Source organism: Nicotiana sylvestris, chromosome 9 (assembly GCF_000393655.2).
Source record: "Nicotiana sylvestris chromosome 9, ASM39365v2, whole genome shotgun sequence".
NCBI lineage: Eukaryota > Viridiplantae > Streptophyta > Magnoliopsida > Solanales > Solanaceae > Nicotiana > Nicotiana sylvestris.
In genome coordinates this window covers 15145771-15165353 of record NC_091065.1, presented here as the reverse complement: position 1 = coordinate 15165353, position 19583 = coordinate 15145771, and the positions used below count along the sequence as shown (strand labels likewise).

Here is a 19583-nt window from a genome sequence, read left to right as displayed (position 1 = left end):
TACTTTCCATTTTATCCTTAAAAATAGGCTCTTATAGGATAAAAATATAATGTTACAACTTCTAAAGTTTTTTTTGGTACGTGTGAGAAGTCTTTTTCTCCCTGTAAATTTCTTACCAATTCAAATACCATCATATAAAATCAAAGGAGGAGACTACTAAATATAAATATTGCACTAAAAAGAAAAAAGAAAAAAGAAAAAAGAAAAAGAAAAGAAGGAGAAGAAAGAACACACGTGTTGGAAATTTTTCCAGCCGTGCTTGACCCGCGTCAACTGCTAGCTTAACATAAGTCAATTTTTAAGTCCCATAAATTATTGTGCCATGATCCTGCTAATGAAGGCAATGGATTCTAATAGAAATATTTTCAGTTTCACTATTGTCAGCTGCAACTTTCTTTACTTGTTATTTTTGGTACTTATCAGTTTTTCTCTAGGATGCAATGCAGTACAGAGTGACATCGATTGTTTAAAATCGATTAAAAATTCGTTGGAAGACCCTTTAAATTACTTGGGCTCTACGTGGCAGTTCGATAATCACACAGAAGGTTTCATATGCAAATTTACAGGAATACAATGCTGGCATCCTGATGAGAATAAGGTTTTAAGTATTACACTTCCAGACATGGGACTAAAAGGTGAGTTTACTCGAGGCATTCAAAATTGCACTTCTTTAATTTCTCTAGATCTCTCGAGCAACGAGCTATATGGAACCATCCCTCTGAAAGTGCCAAATTTTATCCATACCACTATTCCGGCTGAAAGTTACGCAAATAATTCAGGACTTTGCGGAGATCCTCTAGAACGGTGTGACGGTCCAAAGCGAACCATCATACTATGTTTGTTAGTGGTTTTGTGACTGGTTTGTCGCTTTTCTATTTACTTGGTATATATCTTTTTTTCTTTGGTTTTGCTCAAGTAAAGAAGATATTTGTATCGATCAAGAATAGAACAAAGAGAACGATGATTGATGGAAGTGAATGTTCAGACGGAATAGAAGTAAACAATGACCCGAAGGTAAACATTTTGCAGGCTTTCTAAATCATGTACTAACTTAGGTGTGCTTGGTACGAAAGAGAATATTTTTTCAGGAAAATGTTTTTCTATAAAATGCTTTCATGGAACTATTGTGCTTGCTTTATTTTTTTTACGCAAATTTAATTATATATGTGGTATCAGTAATCCTAAATTTTTGTATATGTTCAATGCATTCAAACACAGTGACTAAAGATTCATAGTTATTAGACGTAAAAGGCACTCCCTCCGTGCCAATTTATGTAAACATATTTTTTTTTTTTTGGTTCGTTGCAAAAAAAAAGAACTTTTTCTAAATTTGAAAACAATTTAGCTTAAACTTCCAAGTCTAGCCTTAATGAAAAGCTTTTATAATCACACAAATATTCTATGCCCCTTTCTGACATATTTGGTACCACAAATTTCAAAAATCTTTATTTTTTTTTTAAACTTCATACTCAGTCAAACAAATTCAATTAAATTAGAACGGAGGGAGTAGTTGCCATGATGTTAAATATAACTTAATTTCACTATTTGACAATATAATATTAGATATAGCCTTAATCATTTAACCAGGTTTCGTAGGCTAAATTGAATTTTTAATTCTTATAAGAATATTTTACTATATCCTTCGCTTGAAAAAGAAATAAGTACAACAACTGCTGTTGAGTGAAGAAATTAAATAGTAGGGATTTTCTTAACCTAATAGTGAAATTGGGCTACTTTACAGTACTATACGTAGAATTTTGAACAAAAAAGTTTGGTCAAACAAAATCATGAATACATTAAATTTTTAAAGTTTATGGGTTCCTATAACAATTTCGAGTTATTTATACAATAATAATTCAGTTAATAGTCAAATATTTATAAAAATTTAATGAATTTTTTAATTAAAATATAAAATTTTGGTAAAAGCAAGTACTAAATTGGGATTCCATAAGCTTAAAGCCGGATCCGCCCCTGACAGTAGACATATGAAATTGAACACGTCAGGTTTGTTTTGCCCCTTGTTTTTTCTTTTTCATTTTTAAGTTCATAGCTCTATTTAAATGTTACTTCATCCGTTTCATATTGTTTGAGGTAGTTTGACTCGGCACGGAGTTTAAGAAAAAAGAATAAGACTTTTAAAACTTGTGGTCTTAAAAGATTAAGGGGTAAAAGGTTTGTGAGGCCATACCATTTGTGTGGCTATAAAAGCTTCTCACTAAGGGCAAAAAGGGTAAAATGAAGAGTTTAAAGTTGAATTATTTCCAAATTTAGAAATATGTCGTTTATTTTGGAACAGACTAAAAAAGAAAGTATCTCAAACAATATGAAATGGAGGGAGTATCATTTTGGGTTAAAACATTCATTCGTTTCTCTTTTCTAGTTTCCAAACAAAGAGTTAAGCCTAGTTACCTCGATAAGTTTGTGGCTATACCATAAATTCTTTTGTTTACATAATGAAAAGAATATATTTTTTTTGTTGAAATGAAAAAAATATTTTTCTACATGAAAAGAAAGTTTTTTTTTTTTTTGGTTCAAATGGAAAAAAAATACTTTTTTATATCACGAAAAAAATACTCCTTTGTTGAAATGAAAAAAAATCTATCTATAACATGAAAAGAATGTAATATTAATAATATTTTTATTTAGAGTGAGGTAGGTTGGTGGGGAAGGTTAGAATGAGTTTTGGAAAATGTTTTTTCTTCTCTTAACAGGAAAACATTTTCATCCCATGAGAGAAAAATGAGTTCAAGAGAAAAATATTTTCCAAAATATTTAGGTCAACCAAACATGCAAAAATTGGAAATTTCGTACCAAACACACCGTTAATCACACTCCAATTGCAGAGAAGAAAAGTAAGCGTGTGGCATTAATTGAATTGTGCTAACGGTAGAAATGTTCTTTTCCTCAGATTTCAAAGCTGGAGAAGATTGTCACAAGAATGAGTTTTATGGAACTAGCAAAAGCGACTTCACATTTCAGCCAAGACCATGAAATTGGGAAGGGAATGCTGGGGAAAGTGTACAAGGCACTGGTCCCAAATGGCTGGAATGTTGCCATAAAGAGGCTCAATGCCTCAGAAAATTTGGAGGAAGAGTTTGTTTCTGAGATTACAATTCTTGGCAGTCTGAGGCATCAAAATTTAGTCCCTTTAATTGGTTTTTGTGTAGAGAGGGATGAGCGACTTCTGGTTTACAAATACATGCCAAATGGAAACTTACATGAGTGGCTACATACGACTGATGACAAGGCAAAGCTCTTGGACTTTCCTTTAAGGGTTAAAATTGCTGTTGGTGTCGCGAAAGCCCTTGCTTGGCTTCATGATGGTGGAAATTTCCATGTTGTGCATAGTTACATAAGTACACAAAGTATTTTGCTAGACGAAAATTTTGATCCCAAGATATCCAATTTTTGGGAGGCAACACTTGAAAGACAAAATGACATGGATTCAAGCATGTGTCTATTGCCACTAGTTGATTCTTTAGACTTTACATCTTACAAGAAAGATGTCTATAGATTTGGGGTTGTGCTTCTTGAGCTTTTAACAAGGAAGGAATCTTATCAATTGAGCTGCTCAAGTTTAAATCTTAGTAGTAGCTCGTTTGCCAGTACTCTTGATGTGGATAAAGTGCTGTTAGGTCAAGGTTTTGATGCAATGATATTGCAACTACTTGAACTTGCAAGTAACTGTATGAAGTTCATTCCTAATCAAAGGCCAACCATGCTTCAAGTGTATCTCACTGTAGCTGCAATTTCTTGAATTCATGATCAAACAGGGGACCCTGAAATACAGTTGCAAGTGGAATAGAAGCAGCCATGTGTATTCCCCCTCTGCTTTCTATGTTTATTTCATTAGCAAGAAGTGCGTCTATTTTCCTTTCTTTTGTTTAATACTAGTTTACTTGTCCGCACTTTGCGCGGTTATCAAAGACATCAATAGTTTAGAAATAATTTTCAGTCGCAAAAGAAAAATTATACTCCCTTCGTTCCAGTTTATGTGAACCTATTTTCTTTTTGGTCCGTTCCAAAAAGAATGACCCATTTCTAAATTTGGAAACAATTTGGCTTAAACTTATAAGTTTACCCTTAATGAGAAACTTTTATAAACACAAAAATACTCTGCTCCCTTTTTAACTTGTTTAGACCATAAATTCCAAAAGTCTTCATTTTTCTTAAACTTTATTCGCAGTAAAACAGATTTACATAAATTGGAACAGAATGAGTAATAATATTTATCATGTGTGTGTATATAAAAGTACTGCTTCCGTTTCAATTTAGATGACACATTTTCCTTATTAGTTTGTTTAAAAAAGAATGACATATTTTTATAATAAGAAATAATTCTGCTTTAAAAACTTTTCATTTTACCAATTTTATCCTTAGTGAGAAGTTTTATAAACACACAAATATCATGACCCCACAAAACTTTTACCCTCAAACTTTTAAGACCACAAGATTCAAAAGTCTTTTTTTTCTTAAACTTTGTGTCGAGTCAAAGTAACTCATCTAAATTGAAACAGAGCGAGTAATTTATATATGGTTGAAATCACAAACACGATTTTTTGCTTAGAATAAGAGCTTAGATGAACCTCATATTATCAATTTTTCTTTAAATAAAGAATAAGGAAACTTTTTACACACATATACACACATGACACGTGTTGTATGTATGCCTGATTCTCTTTGTCATCAGAGGCGGATCTAGTATTTGAAGGTGACGGGTGCCACCATAATTTTCTTTAATGTAAACTATGTAATAATTAATATATAGCTTGTTCAGAATGCTTGTTCGGTTCATTTTTGTTAGTTTATTCGGGCAATTTAATAGAAACTTTTTATTTGCAAATATGAAAATTATATTTCTTTCTCCTATGCTACTTATGACATTTCACAGGATATTTTGTTGTTATGTGAAAATTAAATCAGACATCAAGGAAAAGATTAAATGATTTGAGAATAAGAGAAATGCTTATTTTATGAAATTTTAAATTTTGGAGGCTCTTTTTTGAGTGTTCTTGTTAAAAATCACAGATAAAATAATAGAATACAGAGAAAAAATATAAAAAAGATAATGAACGAAAAATAGGAAATTAGGAGGTAGCCAACAAGAAAAATGATTGGGACAAAGGAAATAAAAAGCACACGAAAAGGGAAAGTCAGATAAGGTCAAGATAAATTCAAATTTGAATTTTACATCCGAGAAAAGCTTTCCAAAAGGTCTACCAACCATGGCACATTTGTTTAGTCTGCAACTGGGGGTGGCGGGATCAAATATTTAACCTAGTTTAAGAAAATTTCTACATAAATATATAATAATTTTACCAACACAACGGGTGCTATACCACCCCACCTTAAAGGGTGGATCCGCCACTGTTTGTCATATTATATATTAGATGGTACATGTTTATATCTACTTGAACTTGAACTTTTATGTATTACTTTAGTAAAGCTTTTTAAATAAAGAATTTCTTCTCGTCAATTAAATCAAAACATGAAATGAAAAGAAAAGATCAGAAAGTAATTAAAATGGGATGAAACTACAAACAGAAAGAGGCAATCAAAAAAACAAATAAATGGCAACGCAAGTTGCTCACTCTGTCCAATACCGTTTCTTATTATTATTATTATTATTATTATTATTATTATTATTATTATTATTATTATTATTATTATTATTATTTTCTATCAAGTAGTATTATTTTTCTTTTAGAATCTTTTTCATTATTCTTTCTTATTATTATTTGTTTTTCTACCAAGTAGTATTATTTTTTTTCTACCAAGTAGTATTATTTCCTTTTCAATTGTTCTTCCTCTCAGTTCTTCGTGCCTTAATATAAAACTCCAAATCACATTACTTTCACTCTCCATAAATTGTAACATCGTCTCTATCTTCGTGTGCCAATTCTGACGCTTCCCTCTTCATATTTCAGAAAGATTTTGATTTCTTGCTGCTTCTTATATTGTTACATGTAATATTCATGTACAATTTTATATTTGTCTTGTAAATTCCGTTTCTTTACATTTTCCCCTATTGCAAGCACAAACAAAAAATACGATCGTGTCAAGTTATTATGTTGAAAAGTTTTTATTTCTGAGATCATTAAGCTATTTGGATAAATTAGCTTAGCACAGATCATAAGAAACTCCAGACAGTTCTAAACTCGTGTTAGTTCCTTAGAATGCTTCTTTTAGCCAACACCTAAAATTATTAGGTAACTTCTGAGACCCACAAAATAAAAAACAACAGAAAAATATTCGTTTTATGGTTCTTTACAAACTTGTTTTTAGTTCAATGACCATACCTCTTTTTTTAATACATGGGGAATTTACTTTTACATGGAAGAGATGTTTTTTATACATAAGAGATGTCATTTTCTTGAATTATAAATTATAAAGGGACATGCTGTATAAATAGTACAAATGCCAAATACATTGATAGCCCATTAAAGTTGTCCGCCCTTTTCACTTAGGCATTCTATCTTAAGTCAATTCCATTTGAACACTCCAAGCACAGCTCAAATGTGTCATTTACTCATTTGAACACAAAATGCTGACATGGCAAGGTAACTGTTTCTCACATTTTCCAAGCGCGTGAAATCATTCCAAAAAACAAACTCCACATACTTCTTGTCGGAAAATGTATAACTTCTGCCGGAAAATTTTTCAACCATCTTCTTATCCCAATTTTTTAAAGATTTGTTCACACCAAAATAATTGTATCCTTCTTTAGATCTGGGCAAACCATCACCACCTTTAAATCTCGCCACCATCAAAAAGTTTCCATTTTCCTCTCATTTTGAAGATCTGGTTGGCCGCTGCAATTCTGGCCATAAAAGTAGCAACATCTCTACATGCCTACTTCATCTTCTCCATTATCTTTCACCATGGGATGACACGAACAATAAATGTGACAAGAGCTCTCTCATTTTCACTCGTCCGGCGAAATTTTATTCTTTTCGACGAAGTTTCATTTTTTTCTCAATAGTTAAATGTGACTTGAATCGGATCTGGCTAGATTCGAGCGGATCTGACCGGAAATAACAAGTTTTTGGCGACCCTTTTGCATTGGTGTCTTCTTCTCCTCGTTTTTTCTTTTTCTTTTTGTCTACACGTTATAGATCTAAAAACATATGGTGAAAGTCCACCATCTTTTAATTCGGTTGGAATTTTATTTCCAGCAACTTTGTGATTTGGTAGGATTTTCGTTTTTCTCACAACCTCCATGCTTGTGTTCGTTGATTTTTGTGATTGAGTCCCATCTTTGGTACATTTTGAATGGGTTTGATTTCACTATCCTCAACTATTGCATTGTTTGCCAATGATTTTATTAGTCGTTTGCTGCTGCATTTTGAAGGGAAAAAAAATAGCCAGGGGTCATTGGGGAAGATGACAGACAGGTGGGGTTAAGGTAAAATACACGTGTCTTTGTCTTATTCGTATATCTGGTGTGTGAATTACACGCTCCTTTTGTTTTTGGTTGCCTAATAATGTTGTGTTCAAATGACACATTTGAGCTGTCTTTGGAGTGTCCAAATGAAACAGACTTAAAATAAAGTGTTTAAGTGAAAGAGTGAACAAGTTTAAGGGGATGTGGATGTATTTGGCCTAGCAAAATATTCTCATAGTGTAAGTAATCATACTTTAATTAACACTGTGGTTGATGGTCTTGATATATCGTAAAAGTCTGAAACTTTTTTATTGGAGCATGAGTGCTGCTTGAAATTAATCTTTGCATAAGCCAGCCAATTATACGCCTCACTATTCTTAACTCGATGCAGTAATCAACCACAAACAGTTCCGCAAAATAAAATTAACTGAAACAAATTATTATATTGAGCATATCAGACCAAAAAAATATTAAAAAAAAGGTAAAAAGAAAAAAATTCAGAGATAGTCCTTGACGTTCATTTGTGATCAAAATCTTCTCTTCCCAAGTGAGTATCCATTGGTAATTATTACGACCTCGAAAACACGTTAGGATAAAGGGTGTGTTTGGTATAACGAAAAATGTTTTCCGTGAAAAACGTTTTCAAGAAAATATTTTCTTGGAAAATAAGTAGTAATTTTATTCATTTTCCGGTATTTGGTACGCAAATTAAGGAAAATGACTTCTCAAGAGTATTCATAAATAATTTAGATATAATAAACATGAATCCATAAATTTTCAAACCAACAACCTTCCGAACCCACAAATTTCATAAACTTTCGAACCATAAATCGCTGAATTTCGAACCCCTGCAAACTTTATAATTTCTAAACTCGTAAACTTCCAAACACATAAACCTCTGAGCTCATAATTTTGAAACTTGTAAAATTTTGAACCTTTAAACCGATAAATAAAAAAATTAAAACTGAAAAATATATTTAAAAAGTATTTTTTGGGTGGCAGGGGGACGCAGTAAAACAAAAAAAAATAGAAATTTAAATTAAAAAAAGTATAAACTTTTTTTTTGTGCGGATGGGCGGGTGAGGGGAGGGGTTGGGGTGGGTGGTGGGTGGTGCAGAAAACGAAAAAACAGAAATTTGAAATAGCAAACAAAAAAAATTAAGTTAAAAAAAAATAATTTTTTTGCGGTGGGGGTGGGGTGGGGGTAGTAGGGTGGGTGGTAACGAAAAAACTGAAATTTAAAAGAAAAAAAAGTGCCTTTTTGGAGAGGGAGTGGTGTGGGTTGGTGAGGGTGGGGAAGGAGTTTTCGAAAATGGTTTCCCTTCTCTTGATAAGGAAAATATTTTCCTGCAATCGGAGGAAAATGAGTTCATAAGAAAAATATTTTCCAAAATATTTAAGTCAACAAAACATGGAAAAATTAAAAAATATTTTCCTTCGTACCAAACAACCCAAAACATCGTAACATATTTTGCTCTTGTTGGACTTGATTGGATCACCGGAAGTAAGTAAAAATAGTTGGGTCTGTTGGAAAAATATTGGATTATGGAGAATAATATTTAGCTTGAGGCGTGTCAAAGACACTGTCTAATTTATTTTATCCCAAATTGAATTCAAATTTAACAAATTTTCTGTTACAAATATTTTAAAATAATTACTATAATAATGACTTATTAATATAATAGTAAGAAAATAAATCTAGACATAGTTTTAGAATATTTCTTTTTGAGATATCAAAAGTATTTTTTCTATCAATCTCCCACATATCTCAAAAAAAATATTAAAAATAATGAAATAATAAAATAATTTGCTGGATTTTCACAAATGAGCATAATGCGTCGAATCTGGTGTCTCTTGGACTATGAACCAGACCTAGATAAAATAAGATTAAACTTACAGAACAACTGGTGAAGTTTAAAACTTCTATGAACCAAGAATTCTTTTGTAAGTTTAGTGTCTTATCTATCACATTATACCCCCACACGCTTTGTTGTTTATCGCGGTTTTGCGCTAATAGGCCATGCGCGCGCCTGGTTTTCATGAGTGCTCTAGAAATTTCGCCACAAATTTTATAGGAGCGGCCCCACTCCACACTCATATAGGTCCATCCATCAAGTGTATTCTGTAGGATAATACACCACCTATAAAGGCTATGGATTATTAGATTAAGCGTTTAATAACTCAGTCTTTCATTCCTTGCAGTCTTGCACTATATACGCATACACACCATAGGAAGGGATATAATTTAATAGTGCACATTTGATCAACTAATGACTTGTTATTACTCATATGAACCTACTTCATGAGATCTCCAATCACATATGTTGGGTTACCATCATAGTTGATATAACTCAAATTGGCAAAAGTCTCATTCCCCTCGATATTTCAGATATTAATTTTCTTCCCAAAGGTTTAGACAGAGGATCGGCCAGATTCACTTCTGACTTCACATAATCTATGGAAATAATTCCATCTCTCTGCAACTGCTTTATCCCATCATGTCTCAATCGGATATGTCTACTCTTCCCATTAAAGGATTTATTTTTGGCAATTGCTATTGCAGCTTGGCAATCACAATGCATCGACACAGAAGGTGTCGGTTTTATTCCTAGCGGAATACTTGCCAAAAGGCTCTTTAACCACTCGGCCTCATTGCCAGCCAATTCCAATGCCACAAACTCAGAGTCCATGGTAGATCTAGCTATTATTGTTTGTTTAGCTGATTTCCATGCCACAACACCCCCACCGAGGGTGAACACATAACCACTAGTGGATTTTGTCTCATCTAAATCAGAGATCCAGTTAGCATCACTGTATCCTTCTAGTACAGTGGGAAATCCACTATATTTAATACCATAGTTCATGGTACCTCTCAAATATTTCATTACTCTTACTAATGCATTCCAATGATCATGACTTGAGTTTTGAGTATATCTACTCAATCTACACACAACATATGCAATATCAGGTCTAGTGAAATTCATCAAATGCATTAGGCTACCAATAATTTGAGCATATTTATTTTGATCAACAGGATCTCCCTTATTCCTTTTTAACTGACTACTAGCATCATAAGGAGTGCTTACAGGTACCACATCAAAATTGTCAAACTTTTTAAGAATTCTCTCAACATAATGTTCTTGAGTCAACATCAAACTAGTGCCATCTCTTATAATTTTCATGCCTAAAATAACACTAGCTTTTCCCATGTCTTTCATCTCAAAATTAGAAGACAAGAAAAATTTGGCTTTATGTACCAAATCAAGGCTAGACCTAGAAATAAGCATGCCATCCACATAAAGACAAATAATTGTCACACCTCCTTTTTACGCACCCGCGAGGGTACAAGGGTGTTTTTTCCAATTAAAGGACAATCGAAACGGGATTTGTTTATTTATTTCAGAGTCGGCACTTGGGATATTTAGGGTGTCCCAAGTCACCAATTTTAATCCCGAATTGAGGAAAAGAATGACTCCATATTACAGTCTGCGTACCAGAAATCTGGATAAGGAATTATGTTAACCCGGGAGAAGGTGTAAGGCATTCCCCAGTTCCGTGGTTCTAGCACGGTCGCTCAACTGTTATATTCGGCTTGATTATCTGATTTTATACAAATATGAACTTATGTGCAAATTTTAACTTTTTGCCGCTTTCATCATCTACTGTTATTTTTATCAAGAATTGCAACATCGTGGAAACACATTTCGAACCACGTCACATCAATGCACCCGTGGTTGTTGGCGTATTTCAACTCTGTTGAGATTTGGATTTGGGTCACATAAATGTGCACCCGAGTTTAAGGAAATTAAATTATTAAAGGCGCGCCTAAAGCGACTAGCGTATCATTTACTTTGGGTAGGGCCGTGGAATTTTGCTAAACGGTCCATCCCGAAGTCTAAGCAATTTTAAAGCAAATATTTACTGAGGGCCCCGCAATTTGTATTTTTATTCGGCGAGGCTCATCTTATTCTTATTTTTTTTTAAAGGAATTTGCAACGTCGTGGACATGCATCTCGAACCACGTCACAATCAATGTACCCGTGATTAGAGACACATTTCAACTCCGCTGAGATTTGGATTTGGGTCACATAAATGTGCACCCGAGTTTAAGAAAGTAATTTAATTAAATCGCGTCTAAAGAGGCTAACGCGTTATTATCTTTGGGGAAGGCAGTGAAATTCACTAAACGGTCCATCCCAAATTCTAAGTATTTATTATGACTAATTATTGAGGGCCCCGCGATTTGCATTTTTATTTGGCGAGGCTCGTCTCATTTTTATTTTAAGGATAAACCTACAGTGACTACATTTCTCTATTAAGTTCGTCTCTAAAATAAAAGAAAATTTCTTAATTATTTACATGCTGAAAAACGTAACTTATTTATTAGTTCACGGCTAATGCGAATAGAAAATTGCGATCGAGTTTGTACAAAGAAAAACCGCTTTCATTCTATATTCTATTATTCAATAATACTAGAACACAAGATTGACACACCATAATATCAAAACAGATTAACTATTCTTCGATTAATTTAAACTAACATTTATTATATGAAGAAATTATACATATGCAACCTGATTACTCATTAATAAATCAACTACATTTTTATACAACGACAGGAAAATTATATTCAAACACAAATCCAAACAGGAGTAATTCAACAGGAACAAAGCCTGATTAATATTTCATTTCGCTTCAAGCCGAGAGTGTACAAATGTGTACCTGGAAATGGCAGTACAAGAAGAAAAGAAGTAGGAGTCAGCAGCAATAATACCACAGCAACAGCAGATTCAGCAACACCGCAAAACCAACAACAACCAGTAGAATAACCCAGTAACAGATTGAAAACCCAACAATACCAAAGTGAAATCACAGTCAAAGCCGAAGAGCAAACGACACAAGATGCAGTAGTTTAATGATTTTTGAATAACACTCGAGAAAAGCAAACGGAAATTATTCGAGTGAAAGTTCGAATTGCATTTCTCTTTTACTCTCAAAATATTTCAAGTCTTCCGCTCTCAAGTGTAAAATCTCTCAATAATCTCCACCCTTTTTCTCTCAATGTTCCCCTCCCTCTTAATGTGAAGAATGACTCTATATATAGCAAGACAAGTCTTCAATTCCCAACCCCAAATTATTCCCCTAATGGCATGCTTTGTCCCACTTATTAATGATTTCTTTATTTTAAACTTTGTCCCCCATGCCTACATTAAATAAATACATCCAACACAACCCATTACAATTTGTCCCCCATGCTTACATTAAATAAGTACAATATTCCTTCCCATTATGTTTTGTCTTGTCCCCCATTATATTAAACAAGTACATCAAAAATCCCACCCCATTATATTTTGTCCCTCATGCTTAACATAAAGAATCAAAATAATGTTCAATTACCAAACTACCCCTCCGAACATATTGCAATTACCATTTTACCCCTGAACGGAATGCAATTTACCAAACTACCCCCATCAGCTCTAAACACTCAATTAATCATAACTTAACCAAAATATAGCCAAGATGACCAATTTCTCAACAATCTTCAACAACAAATTATACGAACACGATGAACAACACAACTCCAAATTAATGGGAATAAATCAACCATATCGGGAACCAATCCTGGTTAATTTAGACCATCAATGGATGAACAAAGAGACAACAATACAAACAACAATATGCATGATTCAAATTAAATCAACAAATCACAAACAAACATAAACTCACATTAAATCACTGGATTTAAACATGAACTTCAAACAAAGATGAACATGAACTAAATCTATTTTTTAAGCAACAAAACATGACGGATTCACATGACTCAAACAACATTAATAATTTCTGGAAAATACATAACAACAAATGAAACAAATTGAAGAAATAATTAATTAAATTTCAATTTGAATCTAACAAACATTAAACTAACAAATATTTACCTAAACAATAATACAAACATGAAATAAACATGAAAACAACTAATTAAACTTCCATTTTGAAATCTGAAAATTAATTTAACAAAACATATGAATATGAACAAAACCAAAAATCAAATATCTAACCATAGACATGAACAAAACAAACATTTGCCGATTTTAGATTTGAAAATATTAAAACAAAATACGGACAAAATAAAACTCAAAAACTACTAACCGGAGATTGTATGGACTGTTTCGACGAACCTCAAATGGGAATAAATCTGTCCGGACTCAACGACTAACTCAACGACGAACTCGACTTTAAGAAATTGACTGAATCAACGTCGAACGGTAACAATGGAGGTTCGACGCAGCATCAATGGAGGAAAAGGAGAAGCAGCGGCGACAAAGTCGACGGGGAGGTCGACGGACAGCTGCCCGACATTGAGGCGATGCAATGGTAGCCATGTCCATGCCGAAGCTGGAGCAATCAACATCCGTTTGGAGCATCCATGGCTGCTCGTCGCAACTGGACATGGGCAGCAGTAGCGACGTGTCGGAGCAGTGGTCGACGAACTGTTCGTCGACATGGTGGAGCTGGGTGTTTGGACGGGATTGTGGTCGTTTGGTCGACTGGTTCTGTTGGAACGTGAAGACGCAGCAACGGGGGGGGGGGGGGGGGGACTGGACGAGGCCGATGAAGTAGAAGGCAGCGCAGTAGCAGCTTGGAAATAAGACGACGATGGTCGTTTGGACAAAGAATATGAAGAGCTTGAGGTGAGCAGGAGTTGGTCGTCGATGGGGTTTGCTTGGAGACGAAGCAACAGCAGAAGGGTCAGCCATGGTTGTGTGCTTGGAGCTTTGGGGGAGAAGAAGCAAAAGGGTGGGGGGCGGATGAGTTTTGGTCTTTTTTAGGGTTTTCTTTCTTGTTTTTCCTTTTTTTGTTTTGTGTTAGGACAAAATGAAGAATGGGTGTTGGGTATTTGGGTTAATAGGGTGGACCGGGTTGACCCGGTCTGAAGTGGACTGGGTCATGGGGAAGATTGGGCAATTATTTGGGCCTGAGGTTGAAATTTGAAGAAGTGGCCCAATCCGATTTTTCTTTGTATTTTTGTTATCTTTTCTTCTTTTATTTTCTAAAACCAAATTACAAAAATACTTAAGTTATTATTAAGAACTAAATTAAGTTATAAAAGCGCAAATTAACTCCCAATAACAATTAACGCACAATTAAGTAATAATTAAGCATAAAATTGTATATTTGGACATTAAATGATAAAAATGCAAAAAATGCCTATTTTGTAATTTTCATTTTTTTGTAGACAAAACTTAATTACTAACAAATTGTAGAATTAAATTCTACATGCAAAATGCGACATATTTTTATATTTTTTATTAATTTAACAAATAAGCAAACACAGACAAATACAAATAATTATCCAAAAATATCACAAAAATACTCAAAATTGCACACCAAGGAAAATCATTTTATTTTGCATTTTTTGGGAGTATTTCTCATATAGGGCAAAAATCACGTGCTTACAGCTGCCCCTCTTTGCCCGGAGACACGAAGGGTTTTCGTGCAAAGATAAAGCGAGCGATTTTTGCCCATCCGAGTACTCCGTGTGAAGCATTTTTTGAAAAAGATTTAACCGAACCTTTGCTTCAAAGGTTTCCTACATATCCCTGGCTAAAGGGGAATCAGGTTAATGTAGTTCGGGAAGTTTTGGTAGCTGGGACTATCGTGGGACTGCAATGTTACTGCTGTTGCATGCTGTTATCACTGCTTACCGATCTCCTTGCTACACCGTGCTTAAAAGAAAACAAGAAGCTAGGCTAGACTGAAATTTGTTCTTGTTGCCTTGCTTTCTTGTCAGCTTGTGTTTCCTCCGGTGCTTTTCTTCTGTGAATTTGGGAATGATACTGGCCCTTTTGCTTTTCTGAATACCAGTTTTCATCATTTTGCTCGGTCCACTAGGGACATGGCTTTCTTCATCAAGCTTTTCGGCGGTTCCTTTGGTGGGTACGACTCTCTTCATCAGACTTGTTATGCTGGGCATGATTTAATGTTCACCAACTGCTTCTTTCAAAACGCGTCCTTTCTTCCTTTAGACTCATGCGCCTGAATTTGTGCTGGGACCTCTTGTTGCCACCTCCTGTTTCCCGGTGCCGGGGATTTTTATTGTTTCCTTCTGGGGATTCCTGTTGTAACCCTCTGTTTTATTGTCTTCTGACTTGATCTCGAAATGTATGCCTCTGTTCTATGGGCGGGCTCCCCACTTCAACACTTGAAAAGTAAAGACTGAATGTATTCCTCTGTTATTATGGGCGGGCTCCCAACTTCAACACTTGAAAAGTAAAGACTGAATGTATGCCTCTGTTATATGGGCGGGCTCCCAACTTCAACACTTGAAATGAAAAGACTGAATGTATTCCCGCATTATACTGGTGGGCGACCTAGAATCATGAAATGAAAAGACAGAAATGTATTCCCGCATTATACTGGTGGGCGACCTAGAACATGAATGTATTCCCGCATTATACTGGTGGGCGACCTAGAACATGAATGTATTACCGCATTATACTAGTGGGCGACCTAGAACAGAATGTATTCCCGCATTTTATTGGTGGGCGACCTAGAACAGAAGTATTCCCGCATTTTACTGGTGGGCGACCTAGAACAGAAAGTATTCCCGCATTTTACTGGTGGGCGACCTAGAACATGAATGTATTCCCGCATTTTACTGGTGGGCGACCTAGAACAGAAAGTATTCCCGCATTTTACTGGTGGGCGACCTAGAACAGAAAGTATTCCCGCATTATACTGGTGGGCGACCTAGAACATGAATGTATTCCCGCATTTTACTGGTGGGCGACCTAGAACAGAAAGTATTCCCGCATTTTACTGGTGGGCGACCTAGAACAAAAAGTATTCCCGCATTATACTGGTGGGCGACCTAGAACAGAAAGTATTCCCGCATTTTACTGGTGGGCGACCTAGAACAGAATGTATTTCCGCATTTTACTGGTGGGCGACCTAGAACAGAAAGTATTCCCGCATTTTACTAGTGGACGACCTAGAACAGAAAGTATTCCCGCATTTTACTGGTGGGCGACCTAGAACATGAATGTATTCCCGCATTTTACTGGTGGGCGACCTAGAAAAGAAAGTATTCCCGCATTGGCGACCTAGAACAGAATGTATTCCCGCATTTTACTGGTGGGCGACCTAGAACATGAATGTATTCCCGCATTATACTGGTGGGCGACCTAGAACAGAAAGTATTCCCGCATTTTACTGGTGGGCGACCTAGAACAGAAAGTATTCCCGCATTTTACTGGTGGGCGACCTAGAACAGAAAGTATTCCCGCATTTTACTGGTGGGCGACCTAGAACAGAAAGTATTCCCGCATTTTACTGGTGGGTGACCTAGAACAGAAAGTATTCCCGCATTTTACTGGTGGGCGACCTAGAACAGAAAGTATTCCCGCATTTTACTGGTGGGCGACCTAGAACATGAATGTATTCCCGTATTTTACTGGTGGGCGACCTAGAACATGAATGTATTCCCGCATTATACTGGTGGGCGACCTAGAACATGAAATGAAAGGACAGAAATGTATGCCTCTGTTATATGGGCGGGCTCCCAACTTCAATACTAACTTAGGAGGAAATGCCTCTCCTATAGGTAAAACTAAACTTAGGAGGAAATATCTCTCCTATGGGTAAAATAAACTTTATGAGGAAATACATCTCCTATGGGTAATAAAAAAAACAAACTTAGGAGTAAATGCATCTCCTATGGGTAAAATAAACTTTAGGAGAAAATACATCTCCTATGGGTAATAAAAAAACAAACTTAGGAGGAAATGCATCTCCTATGGATAAAAAAAAAACTTAGGAGGAAATACGTCTCCTATGAGTAAAAGTAAACTTAGGAAGTGCGTCTCCTATTGGTAAAACTAAACTTAGGAAGTGCGTCTCCTATTGGTAAAGACGTGGAATGTATTCCCTTGTTATACAGGTGGGCGCCTAATGGTAAAGACACGAAATGTATTCCCTTGTTGTACAGGTGGGCGCCTAACTAGAATATGAAATGAACAGACAAAAAGTATTCCTCTCGTTATTCAGGTGGGTGCCTGTTTTCAACCACAACTTTGAGAATAAAATCCTATTTGAGGGCGGATGAACCCAACGTATCCTATTTGAGGGCAGATGAACCCAATGTATCCTATTCGAGGGCGGATTAACCCGACATATCCTGTTCGAGGGCGGATGAACCCGACATATCCTGTTCGAGGGCGGATGAACCCGACATATCCTATTCGAGGGCGGATGAACCCGACATATCCTATTCGAGGGCGGATGAACCCGACATATCCTATTCGAGGGCGGATGAACCCGACATATCCTATTCGAGGGCGGATGAACCCAAACTATCCTGTTTGAGGGCGGATGAACCCAACATATCCTATTTGAGGGCGGATGAACGCGAAATATCATATTGGAGGGCGAATGAACCCGACATATCCTATTGGAGGGTGGATGAACCCGACATATCCTATTTGAGGGCGGATGAACCCAAAATATCCTATTCGAGGGCGGATGAACCCAAAATATCCTGTTGGAGGGCGGATGAACCCAACATATCCGGTTTGAGGGCGGATGGACCCGACATATCCTATTCGAGGGAGGATGAAACCGACATATCCTATTGGAGGGAGGATGAACCCGACATATCCTATTGGAGGGCGGATGAACCCGACATATCCTATTCGAGGGCGGATGAACCCGACATATCCTATTCGAGGGCGGATGAACCCGACATATCCTATTCGAGGGCGGATGAACCCGACATATCCTATTCGAGGGCGGATGAACCCGACATATCCTGTTCGAGGGCGGATGAACCCGAACTATCCTATTTGAGGGCGGATGAACCCAGCATATCGTGTTTGAGGGCGGATGATCCCGACATATCCTATTTGAGGGTGGATGAACCCGAACTATCCTGTTTGAGGGCGGATGAACCCAACATATCCTGTTTGAGGGCGGATGAACCCGAACTATCCTATTTGAGGGCGGATGAACCCAGCATATCCTGTTTGAGGGTGGATGAACCCGACATATCCTATTCGATGACGGATGAACCAGACATATCCTATTCGAGGGCGGATGAACCCGACATATCCTATTCGAGGGCGGATGAACCCGACATATCCTATTCGAGGGCGGATGAACCCGACATATCATATTCGAGGGCGGATGAACCCGACATATCCTATTCGAGGGCTGATGAACCCGACATTTCCTTTTTGAGGGCGGATGAACCCAAACTATCCTATTCGAGGGCGGATGAACCCAACATATCCTGTTTGAGGGCGGATGAACCCAAACTATCCTATTTTTGGGCGGATTAACCCGACATATCCTGTTTGAGGGCGGATGAACCCAAACTATCCTATTTGAGGGCGGATGAACCCGTCATATCCTATTTTAGGGTGGATGAACCCGAACTATCCTATTTGAGGGCGGATGAACCCAGCATATCCTATTTGAGGGCGGATGAACCCGACATATCCTATTCGAGGGCGGATGAACCAGACATATCCTATTCGAGGGCGGATGAACCCGACATATCCTATTCGAGGGCGGATGAACCCGACATATCCTATTCGAGGGCGGATGAACCCGACATATCCTGTTTGAGGGCGGATGAACCCAAACTATCCTATTTGAGGGCGGATGAACCCAACATATCCTATTTGAGGGCGGATGAACCCAACGTATCATGTTCGAGGGCGGATGAACCCGACATATCCTATTTGAGAGCGGATGAACCCGTCATATCCTATTCGAGGGCGGATGAACCCGTCATATCCTATTTGAGGGCGGATGAACCCGAACTATCCTATTTGAGGGCGGATGAACCCGACATATCCTATTTGAGGGCGGATGAACCCAACGTATCCTTTTCGAGGGCGGATGAACCTGACATATCCTATTTGAGGGCGGATGAACCCGACATATCCTGTTTGAGGGCGGATGAACCCAAACTATCCTATTTGAGGGCGGATGAACCCAGCATATCCTGTTTGAGGGCGGATGAACCCAAACTATCCTATTTGAGGGTGGATGAACCCAGCATATCCTGTTTGAGGGCGGATGAACCCGACATATCCTATTCGAGGGCGGATGAAACCGACATATCCTATTGAGGGCGGATGAATCCGACATATCCTCAAAATTTGAAAATGTCTTGCCTCAAAACTTGCTGGGGATT

At 36.7% G+C, this 19583-nt stretch overlaps 1 protein-coding gene across 3 annotated transcripts; it reads left to right on the top strand.

The window, feature by feature from the left end:
- The first annotated feature begins 349 nt into the window (after window positions 1-349).
- Window positions 350-4028, top strand: LOC104227407 (probably inactive leucine-rich repeat receptor-like protein kinase At5g48380). Of its 3 annotated transcripts, none has more exons than XM_009779648.2 (3): window positions 350-635; window positions 917-1014; window positions 2909-4028. In XM_009779648.2, exons 1-3 carry the CDS (start codon window positions 623-625, stop codon window positions 3755-3757), a joined length of 960 nt encoding a protein of 319 aa, XP_009777950.2. In that variant the 5' UTR covers window positions 350-622; the 3' UTR covers window positions 3758-4028. The 3 variants fall into 3 exon arrangements, with proteins under 3 accessions (XP_009777950.2, XP_009777951.2, XP_070012384.1); XM_009779649.2 differs by having other exon boundaries at window positions 922-1014; window positions 2909-4027; XM_070156283.1 differs by having other exon boundaries at window positions 350-1014; window positions 2909-4027.
- Window positions 4029-19583: the final 15555 nt, after the last annotated feature.